Here is a 12046-nt window from a genome sequence, read left to right as displayed (position 1 = left end):
CGTAGTTCAATCTAATGAAACCTGAAGGCTACTTCACTGTTCTTGGTCAGATTCACTATTCTTATTTTTACAAAAATATGAATATTTTTGTAAACATAGGTATGTTTAAGGACAGTGTTTGTGTGTTTGTTGGCAACGAAACACCGAGGTCTTTAGCTAATGTACTGTATATTGTTATGAAAGTTTCATTTAACTAAGGTGATGAGAACTGAATCCGTCGTCTTTGGGAGTTTTGTTAAATCTTGTAATAACAAGGGAACACTGTCATGTCAGCCATTTTTCTCAGCTCTCTGGCTGTTTGCACTCAAACACAAAACGTACTCTCTGTTTTGAAACCACACATCCTCTTCCCGCTCCACAAGATGACCATCACACACCAACAGTCTGAGCAAAGCTCCAAGTCACACCACTTTGTTGATATCTAACAGACACGGATGTATTTTACCTTAAGACTATTAAGTGTAGAAAAAGAAAATACGAAGTAAAAAGTGAAACTTTACATCACAAAATGCAACATTTCTTGCTTTAAATGATCCAGACAACACTCCTGCATACTGCTGCTCTCAAAACATGTGGCTTTCCTCACTCAGTCAGCTGGATGTCTGAACTGCAGCTGGTCATGCAGCGCAACGTAAAAAGCCTTTCAGTTTCTCTCATCAAAATTTAATTCTGACTCTATTAAACCAAACAAAAATGACCACTTAAAGCCAAAGTTAAACTTTTATTTTTGTTGAGCAGGAGAACATATATGTGTCATTCAGCAGCCGACGAACTTGTCTTTTCAGAGAAGTGGACTAATTGTCTGTCTTTAAACTCATTGGAATAGATTATTTTCTTATATGGCTCTTAATTTGTGCATCATAATATAAACATTAAACAATTCTGTAGGCCACTAGTCATCTGCTAGTGGCTTATGTATGAGTGCGTTATTGGTTTCATGCTATAAAAAAAATAAATGGGGATAAAAAGACACTACTATGAGGTCTGACCTGCTGCGGTTTTCTTTAATAACTGCAACACTGTTATAAAACAGATACTATGTCCTAAAAATACATATTTTTTCAGCCTTGATTTAGTTTTTTGTGTCGCCACAGAACGTAAAGTTGTATCTCCAAACTATCCTGAGTTTCCTGTAGTGGTATAATCACTAAAGTTGATGCATTCCACAATAAATTGTTCATTCATTTGAAAAGATCAACAGGAATATTAGATACACGTGTACTTACAGGTGAATTAGTCTGAAAATTTGTTGTTAAAACACAGATCCTGACACTTCAAACTCCACTCATCTCAGTCAGTCAACAATCTTTCTAGGAATCCATGTCAGTGGTTTGATCAGAATAAAAGTGTCTCGATCAAAATTCCTAAAATGACTCCCGTTGTGAGTTTTTAAGAGTCACCAAAAGCACTTTGCTGTGATCCCATTGGAAGATATTTCTCAATGCTTCTTTCCAAGAATTAATATAACGAACCTTTCTACAGCTTGTGATTTTCACAGCATCGTTTCGGCGCCCCGTTTCTCTCTCTTTCCTCTCGGTCCCTTGGTCCTCCGCGACAACCTTCGCCTTTTAGCGCCCTTGTAAACGCAGCCCGTCCATTCTGCTCGTCTATTCTCCGCCATCCATGTGTACGCTGGCAGATACACTCAAATGTCTCAGCCCCAGAGAGACCAGATGAGCCCCTCGGTTTTTCACAAAAGAACCCCCTCTGTTCTCGTACTCGCCTCCAGGTTAATTTTGACTTGCACAAACGCACACATTACTGGGGGAAAAAATGGAGCCATTGAGCTTTATCCTTTTCCATAGCACATTTTTTTTTTTTTTAGATCTTTTAGATCTGATGCACATTGTAACTTTACCTTATAGTCCTTTAATATTCACGCTGTGACATGAAACATTTTTTTTTTCTTCAAAGCAAGAACTGAATGATAAATCTGATTCTCCGTTTGCTTTTTTGTTTCCAATAATTTATTGTCTAAGGAGGGATTTCTGTCATGAGTTATAGTTTTTGAAAAACTAGTTTTAAAGTTTTAAGCTTTTCTCTCTCTAAAAAAACCCGTCTGAATGTTGACCTCAGTACATGTGCGAAAAGGCTTTTTTTTTTACATGCATGCTTTTATATCATCGCACCTCCTGTGTCTAATCACTGGTGTCATCTCCCTTCTAAGCTTTTCTGTCAGCGCCTTCCCTGACGCATGTTTTCACATTTCACCCCTGGGTTTTCGGTGATGTAAACCCCATTGACACTTTGGGGTTTTGCAGCTGTTGTCAGTTTTTGTATAAAAACTGGATTTAAAACCATCGTAAAACTGATCTTATAATGAAGATCAAAGCTAAAAAGCAATTTGACAATAATTGCTAGTGTATGACAAACAATGTTGCTACACTTACGTAGTGGTTTGAAGTTGAGATAATGCGAAAATGATTGACAAGAGCACAGAAAGTAACAGTATTTTAAAATAAAACTGATAAAAAAAAGAAAAGCTAAACCAGAATGATCCAATCATTTCTGAAAGTGTTGTGTGATGTAATAGTCGCTGCAGTGTCAAAAGGGCAACACGCATTGGTGGGGGTCCATGTCAAAAAATGGCTTCTTACAAATTATAATCTTAAAAATTTGAATCATGAAAACCCACATTAGCAGCCTTTTGGTGCTGCATGCCACTTCTGAGTACAACATTTCTCCTGCACCATCTGATTTTCAAATGACGTCTCTTCTAAAAACAAACAAACAAACAAACAAAAACAGCATATAGGACAGTAGATGAGGGATTTGTGCTTCAGCACTTTAGACTTCCTATGAGTGTCCTAATCAAAGGTTGAGAAGGATGCACTGTGGACTTGATAAGATGCTCAAAACAGGAAGTAAAGGTAATCAGAGAATGCCTCTGCGACTCTTTTCTAGCACTTTGAGTTTGCAAGAGACTACTGTAAAGTTGTTGTTCAATCAATCCCACATTTAATTCAGTGGCATAAAACATAATCTGTCCGCTGCACCACAAATCCATTCAGTCGGATTCAAGGATTCATAAAGTGCTTATTATCAAATGGTTGACAACCAAGGGATCCAGCAGGTAGCATAGAACACCCAAGTTCCCCATCTGCTGTAATTATAGGGTCCTTAGGTTAAACCCACCATTCCTGTTCTTTTTATTGGACTTTTCTCTAGTCTGTAAATCATCAAACTTTGCTTGATCTGTTGTTTAGGCTGGTCTTCCATAACAGCGTTTTTGTAACAGTCTACGAGGAGTGCAGGCAGTGCTAGAAGACCACCAAGGTAGAACGTGGAGGCAGGTTTTTTTCTGTTTATATTGCTAAATATTACACCCGCTTCTGAAACACGCCTGAAATAAGAACTTCTAAGGTCAAACGTAGCTGTGCGAGTTGTCTGCAAGGAATCCAATTCCTCTGTAGGTTCTTCTGTGACAAATTGTTCTGCTGCGACATTCGCTGTTTAAAATCAGAGCTCCTGGGAGCACTGTGCTCCTTAAGCGAGGGCGTAAAAGATTAATTCTTCACGTCCAAATCCTCTCGAGGCATCCGGCGCACAAAGGTAGATCTGCGACTTACTGTTGGACAGGGACGGAGTTGTGTATCGGGAAAAGGGGTGTGTGGACATTAAATTCACAGATTATCAGACGTTGAGGGTAAGTGGCGTTGTAAGACACCTCAGAGAAGTTTGGACACATCACAGGTTGGACACGCCTAACGCCGATAAGTTTCCAGGGGGATGTAGTGATTAGCATGCAAATCCGTAAAGACCTAGTTATTCTATCTACCTCTTCACCTTTTTCTCTCTCACACACACACACACACTCGCCATGTTGTCTCCAACACCATTCTAATGAGGTGATGACCAGTCCCTTGTTATAATTGCCCCAAACTGCTTTTAATTTCATCTCGGCGTATTAATCATGCACAGAGTTATTTAAAATCGCATAAATTAATCTTGGATTAAACAGACCCTTCAAAGGCTTCAAACAATTAAAGTGTTAGGTAGAATTTCCCCTGGGTTTGGGTCATTTCCTTCTGAGCAGAGCAGTTGCAGGTGATTATCCCGGTTTGATTTGGCAAGACGGTGATTAATGTAACTTTTAAATGAGTCCTTTACCCGCCTCACCTCTGACCCCGATTTAATACGGCGGAAAGTCCATCACCTTGAATGACCTGATCCAACGAGGAGTTATTCACTCTGCATTCATAAGTCTTCTAATAAAGGTTTCAAACTTAATTTAAGGTGCAGGTAATTTAATTATTACATGATCGTGTTTTTGAGGAGGGAGAGGAGAAATCAGGAGGATTTTGTTTTTATAGTCCAAGGCTGTTTACCCAATGAGGATTAAAATATAAAAAAATAACTAAAAATAATAGAAAAAAAACAAAAGATAAACTATTCTTGTTAAAGTTTCTTCTTCTTTTTCAGTAAGTGGTAGATTAAGGCTGCATGGACCATTTACATTCTTAAACTTCTTTTTTTTTTAACATTAACCAAAAACAGTTGAGATCCACAAACTGAATTTGACTAAAAATATCAATAAAAATTTAAATAAACATAATAAAAGAGTAAATAAATAGGCTTAATACGTATTATAAGTATTAAGTACATTTTGATTGAGATTTAAATAACTCTTAAAATCCTAAACTGTGTCAGTAATTGAATATTGCATAGTTCGTTTATGCCAAGAAATAATCTGAACGGTGGTCTCTCTCATCGGCCTGTTGTTACTCATTTAAAACGTCACAGATAATCTCTTTAATATTTTCACTGGATTTTATGCTCAAATTTTGTTTTCAACTTTTGTATTGAACTGATTGTCAGATTGTAGATTTTTATCGTTCTACCCATTTACTGCGACCATTTAAAACAATACGACGCTCCATCCCAAGATTAAGACGGCCCCGCTTTTGCAACTCAACATTAATTCACTGAATTTATTCTTGAAATCCTTTTAGGATTCTTAGTTGATTTGTCAAGTTCTTGTTCTGAAATCAACTCAATTTCCTTACATTCCTGTGGGTTTTGTCTAAAGCTCCAATAGAGCAACTTTTAAATGAGGAGACTTCTACTAACTCGATGTGGGAAATTAAAAAAATTTTTCAACAAAATGTGAATTGATTCTGTTCAGGAATAAATAGTTTTTAGTCTTTCAAAAGTGTAGCAAAGTGGATGATTTTTGTTTTTCATACAAACAAGGATGTAGTCTTCATATTTCAATCATTAATTTTCATAAAGGCATTAAGCCTGACAGTGTTTTTTTAATTGCATCTGGATTTACCAGGTTGTATTTATACAGGGTTTTTTTTTCCCAGTCTGCCTTATTAATCAAAGGGTTTTAACATATGTACTTAAACATGCATTCGTGTTGTGCTTCTCATTGCACATACAAGACGTTTTGTTTCTAAGATTTGTCGTGGTTCAGAGTTTGACCACATCGAATCCTTTGGTCAAACCAGCGCATTTCCCCACCTCGTCATGGTGTGCATGCTGCATATGCACTGGTGCATTTTGACAGCCGCCTTCATCCGGGTCAGACTCCGGCAGATTCCTCCGGCATGTCGGGGTTAATTTCTGGAGTGGAGGTTCCAGAGATTGATTTAAAGCAAGAGAAAAGGAAAGCGTCACTTAGGACTTCCTCTTTATTCTTGTATCACTCGTTCAGTGCAGAGACAAAGAAGAAAGATTGATGAGATGGATGTCCAGCTCTTGGAGGGGCACCCAGGAGCGTCCGCTGTGCGTGCGGAAGTGTGTCTCTCGCTGACACACACGCTCACACTGATATGACAGTAATTAACCTCAGACTGTGTTAACCCTAGCTGCCCATTAGAAGGGCAAAAGGATTGATGGGGCTTGTGCCAGTCCTTTACAGTCCGTACACTTTGTTCACAGTCAGAGCACTCTGAAGTACGCAACCATTTCCTCCACTGTGGTGAGTTACAACATTAACTGTGAGTAAAGGGACCCTGATGAGCAAGCAAGCAGCAACAGTGTTCAGTCTGAATTTGATTTTAGAGAATTTTCATGCCCACATATTTCCCTGTGTAGCCAGAAATAGACCAAAAGGCCCCTGGGAGGCAGGAAGTGGAGCATCACCACCAGTGTGTCCTACTTCTTTGCTAATTTTACATGGTGTGAACCTGTTTGTTTGTTGCTGAGAGGTGTTTAATGAGTCCACAGTGTAAAACTGGCCTCAAACCTGCAGCGGGATATAGAAAATGGCCAATGGAAAGCAGTTTATCCACTAACTAAAACAGCTTTAAACCATAAGTTTGAATACAGGGTGGATGTTAGAATCGTGTCGTTAGTCGAGAAGCTTAATCTTCTAAACATTGAGAGACATTTTTTTCATGTTTTCAATAACCAAAAATAAGAAGGGGACTGGTGACACCCAACCTACCTTTTACCATTTTCACCAACCGAACCTCATTATTTAGGGTTTACTTGGACCCTTTCCCCTCCTTTGTCCCATGACATTTAATTCATGTCTGGGTTAATTTACATGACTCTCCTTCAAGAAACTGATAAATCATCAATTGTGACTTATTCCTCTTTTATTCAGTAGTTGTATCTGCTGTGTAATGCAGGTTTGTGTTGTGTATACGGGTATTAAATCTGCAACAGATATCAACTCTACGCTTGTTGAGGAAGTACGAAATCACTGCCGAATGTACCCTAAAAAGACTGAATCTATTTTATTGTGTTTAAAATGTATTTAGATTTTTTTAAATAATCCAGTATACTGACAAAAATTAATAAATGTCACACACCAGTTGTGGAAAATGATCAGTTTTGGCACAATGATGTCCAAACATAGTTATGAAACAGCCAAAAGTCGTCTCATTGCAAGAATATGATGTTGAAACTCAATTAGAACATCGGATAAAATATTTTTTTTTCTGAATATCAGAAGGAAATTGCTCAGGAATTTGTATTTTTGTTCTTGTTTTAAGATTAAAATGGAGTCATTTTCATGCTATCGTTTTCCTTTTCGGCTTGCTGTGAAGAGCTGCGGTGATACTGAAATCAGTTCATTAGTATTCAGCAAATTATAATGGTAACACTAAGTATAAAACGTTTTCAGCTGGTATTTTTTTAATTTTTTTATAGTGTTTAGGAATAGCTGATAATTAACCTTTGTTTTAGCGTCATTGATCAGACACTCACTTTGGACATTTTCTTCCCACTAAGTACAACTCGGTTCTGTTTACACTCTACTATTACTTATACATATCCTCATATAAATGTTTAAAAAAAACAATTATCATGTTAACTGATAATTAACTAAATATTGAGTGAGACACAGAGGACTGCTGCATATTCGCATATTTTTCTTTGGAACATAACTCCAAATTATTTGCAAAAGACTATTTATGGATTTTTCTGTAGAGCACGTCTAATATATGAAATAAAATGTGGCTTTGGAAGATGACATGCCCATCAATTCTACTTGACACACTATTGGCTGGGGTTTGTAAAGCTGCCAATCCAGGAGTGTCATTTATTTTCCTTAACACTGATTGGCTGTAAGCTAGAGTGTGGAAATAAGGAAGACTGTAGATATTAGTTTCTGTGACAATCATGAGGCTGTTTGCACTGTGCTTATTAATACACAATATGGTATATTTGGTGTCTGAACTATTAAAATCTTCTGATCACAAATATCGATTGTAATCCTACTTGATTCAAATCTGTTTTCAAATTCTGCCAAACACTTTAACTCTGGGCTTTCTCGCACAGCATCACTGAGACGTGTGCTCCATCTGGACGAGACCAAACCTCAGTCTCCATCTTTTTTTTTTTTTTTCTCTGATCGATCTCCTTGTTAGGATCTACACTGTGCACCACTGAGGTGATCTCTTGTTGTTCTGGTCAGATGTTTGTTGAAATCAGTGCTGACAAGTTCATTAAAGCTTCCTGGTGAAACCGCTGCTTATGTAATTGGACATTGAGACATCTCAACCAAAACTCCCGGTCAGCCCGAGTTGATTTGTTTCATTTACAACCTGCTCCCCTTTCATCCCTGACCTCCGGGCGACCTCTGCGACCCCCACGGCTTCTCTCTGGAAAGCCATCGAGGTTGGATCGGGTGACCGGGTTCGCTCCGACTGAGATATCACATGTGACATCTCTCTTTCCAGTCCTGCTGCAAGCGTACACCGGGCTGTTCAGCAGCCTTTACGAGCCGTCAGTCACCAGGGGGAACATATGCGTTTTGATTTGTTTGCTCCGCCAATGAAAAGCAGTCAGAATTATTCTGAATTTCATTTCTGAAGTGTTTTTATTTATTTCGTTTTTTACTATTATTATTTTTATTACACATCTCGGTTTATGTCTTGATACAGCTCAAGAAGGTCGTTAAACCCAGGATGTTCTCTGGGACGTCGTCGCTTCAAATCTGTCGCGCATTAATATTTAACAGGTTTTATTGCTGTTCTTGTTTACTTTATTGGGATTTTATCAACATTTCGTGGTCCATATTTGGGGATAAGCACAAATCTCACAAATTCTCACACCCTTCTGCATAAAGGCCTAATAACGTTTGCGACTCCCGTCTGTTCGATAATAAAAAATAATAATGTGGAGTTAAGTGAAAGAAACCTAATGGCTGTTAGACGTGTCTTTGTTTTTGTGAGGAAGCTCATTACCTTTGATTTTATAGCCAACCCGTTATTTTACCCCCTAAGCGTTACTGTGGAGGTCATGCAATGATATGAGCAGATATTTAGTGAAACTGGGACTGTCATTTCAAAATAAAACTAAACCAGTGTAACTTCTAAAGCCTTACACTGCAAAAAGCACACAATCTTACAAAGTCGTTTTGGTCTATTTTTTAGTGGAAATGCCTTATTAGACTTGGAATAAGACAAAACTAACTTTTCAGCAAGATGTAGCAGCTTGTTTTAAGTAAATCCTTAATATTGATGAAAAAGTGCTAGTTCCACTGGCAGATTATTTTGATTATTTGTCTAAGTGAATTAATCTGCCAGTGGAACTAATTCTTTTTAATCAATACTAAGGAATTATTTACTTGGAACAACCTTCTATCTTGCTGTAAATTTACCTGTGAGTTAGTTTTGTCTTATTTCAAGTGTACTGAGATGTTTGCACTAGAAAATTAACCAAGATTTTGTGTTTTTGCAATGTTCAAGTAGAATGTGAAAAGTTTTTTCTATCAAATGTCAATAGTAATTTAGATTCTCTAATCAAAATATCAATTTTTTTTATATATTTTGTCTAATAATTCCTACTGTTTTATTTTCATATTTATATTTATAACTTCTTTTTTTTTAAATTCCAAGTTTTTGGTCAACTCATGAAATGCTTGCGTCTTTCCCGAAGACATCTTTCCGTCAGTCCTTTCTAAGCTGCCGTTGTTTTCCTGCTTGTTCCTGTTTCTGCAGGACCATTCCTTTATAATCCAGTACAACGACGGGAACGCCGAGGTGGTGTCCATGTGGGTCTGCCGCTGTCTGGAGGAGAGGCGATCTCAGCAGGCTCAGTGACACGTCCGGCGTCCTCCGGCTGTCCAGACGTTTACTCACGGGGACATCCGACACCAAACCATGAGCACTTACAAAAGCCTTCAGGGTCAAGTACGTCCACATGCACTGCATTAACGACTGGGTAACAATTGTTACATACTTTATTTGAGAATCTGTTCATTTCAAAAGACTCGGTCGACGAGAGACGGAGGAGCTCGTGTCCGGGGACGGTGTCCCAGACTTTGTGCAGTCCGAGCTTCGCTGTCTCAATCTCCATCTTGTGTAGCAGATGCTCTGCCGTGTTTTTTTGTTTTTGTTATTATTATTATTATTGGATAATCCAGAAATCCTGAGAATTGACTCAAAAGATCAGAGACAGTAAACAACTTTGCAAAAAGACCACGAGCGGCCGGCGGGGTCTCGCTTTGCTGAACACAGCCTTCAAGTGAATGTCACGGTTTCCTCCTCTTCTGTGCCTGGTTTCCCTGTGCTTTCATTTATTACCTCAGCAACTTTAAGTTGTCATTTGATATTTGCCAAAAAAAAAAAAAAAAACAGAAAGCTCCTATTTGTGCTTCTAGTCCAGAACAAATGTTTCTCTTTAAACTCAACAGAGCGGAAAAAAAAGAAAAAGATGCCAATGGATGTTTTGTTTTGTTTTGTTTTGTTTTTGTGCCTCTGTGTGTTCTGTGACATTTTGTCGTCAGAGACCAGATCGCTCTCAGAGGTGTGTGTGCAACACATTTGTTTCTCACCAACTCTCCACGAGGATCATGCGCTGCGTTTTGGGATGGAAGGACGTCTGCACGTTTCTCACTCGACACCTTTTTCAATCCGCCTCCGAGGCGCTGGCGTTCATCTGCCTCTGACTGTCATGGCCTCTCGTTTCAGAGACGCATTTTGTCTCTGAAACCTTCGGAAGCCACAGACCAAGACAGGCATCAGTCTCGTGATTTTAGTCTTCAGAAGCAGCACTAATGTGTTACAAAATAAGCTCATAATTAAAAAAAAAAAAAAAAAAAAAACTCAACTGGATTTTATTTCAGTTTAAGCTAGTTTAACGTATGGTTTCCTCATTTTTTTTTAAATCAAAGCACTGAAGTTATTGTTTGGGAGGAAATAATTTCCCAAGCAGGTTCCTCTCACATGAGCTCAGAATGAAACTCTAGTCTCTTCATAGCTTCAACTTATTAATCAATTTGATTCATTTTATCCGCATTGTAACCAAGAGGCCCTTATTCCAAAAACAATTCAAAAAGTGATTCTCATATTTTATAAAAACAGATTAAACACAATTTTATGTAGTTCAAACATTTACCGGTGTTAGTTTGGAAGGTTACAGACAATGAAAACTCAAAATGTAGGTCCTTAAAAGTTGATTATAAATGCCAAAAATCAAGCTTGGATTTGGAAAGTTGATTTCAGTTGTGAAGAAAAAATATCTCAACGGTATTTTTTTGCAGTGTTGGAGAGAAGAATTTAAAATATATATTTTATTATATTTTCAGCAGGTCAAGGTCAATGATTAGCCTAAAAAAAAATCAAATGAGGACCAAAGTTTCACTTTATGATGAAGCCAAACTACCCAGACCAACTTGGACCTCTGTGACCCTTTGACCTAAAATAGTAACAATAAAATTAAGTCTATAAGTGGAAAATAATTCCTTCACAGCTTTATATATGCAGACTTTACATTTTAAAGAAAATCAGTGTGTGGTCCTGGTCATTTTCTGGTAAGAGTTGGCAAAATTATTATTGCAAATTAAAACTTTCAGTCAGAAAATATATGTTATACACCTACTTTTCTAACAGCTGTGGGCCATCTGTATGACATTAACATAAGCAGACTTTACGCTCAAACAACAGAAACCAGTTCAGTTTGGAGATAGTTTTCTGTGACGTGGTAATAAAAGCAACTCCTCTTTGTTATTATTTTTAATCTGCCATGAAAGGGGCCTTTGTTTTTCTTACCTTTTCAGTCTGCTGACAATAAGCACCACCTTTCTACCCTTTTTAATGATTTTTCTTTTTCCCACATTAAAACCACAAAGCCTTGGAAAAGTGTTGAGATTCAGCAGAATTATTAATGCTGTGATGTTACTGACGGCCTTTTTTGTCTAGTTGTTAATGTTGGCACATACTCCAGATATACAAAATAAAATATATTTAAATTGTCTTGGAATCTCTTTGTGTGCTTTATTTATTTATTTTTTTTAATTGGCTTAAATAAAGTTTAAAATCAAGACAAAGAAATTAATCTTTCTGGGGAAAAGATGAGCAATAAAAACTGGTTTAAAAGCCGGAGTAGTGCTGGGTTTTCTTTTTCGTTTAAAAGCTAACAGCAGTTTTTGACATGAATCTGCACTTGTTGTATTTTTGGGACCAAAATCTATTACTTCTCTCTCTTTTTTTTTTTTTTTGCAGTAAGCAAAGAAAATTCTGTCCCAGAAAGTGAAGGTGGGACGTGTTTTCACAGCTAGAGGGAGCATTTGAAAATAGGCCCAAGAATGAAGCCTCGAGGAACTTTGTTCACAAAGATATTAGGTTGAGTTCATTTTCATTGGTTT

At 37.6% G+C, this 12046-nt stretch overlaps 1 protein-coding gene across 1 annotated transcript in view; it reads left to right on the top strand.

Annotated features, from left to right (window-relative positions):
* Positions 1-11655, top strand: part of map2k5 (mitogen-activated protein kinase kinase 5) — a 57817-nt gene extending 46162 nt beyond the window's left edge. Inside the window, exon 22 of the mRNA XM_014998652.2 lies at positions 9399-11655. Within this exon, the coding sequence (XP_014854138.1) occupies positions 9399-9500 (102 nt within the window). The 3' untranslated portion in view covers positions 9501-11655. The remainder of the gene's footprint in view (positions 1-9398) is intronic.
* The last annotated feature ends 391 nt before the right edge of the window (positions 11656-12046 follow it).

Source organism: Poecilia mexicana, unplaced genomic scaffold (assembly GCF_051168715.1).
Source record: "Poecilia mexicana isolate PSO_F unplaced genomic scaffold, ASM5116871v1 scaffold_3, whole genome shotgun sequence".
In the NCBI taxonomy this organism is placed as follows: Eukaryota; Metazoa; Chordata; class Actinopteri; order Cyprinodontiformes; family Poeciliidae; genus Poecilia; species Poecilia mexicana.
This window is presented reverse-complemented; position numbering and strand designations above follow the sequence as displayed.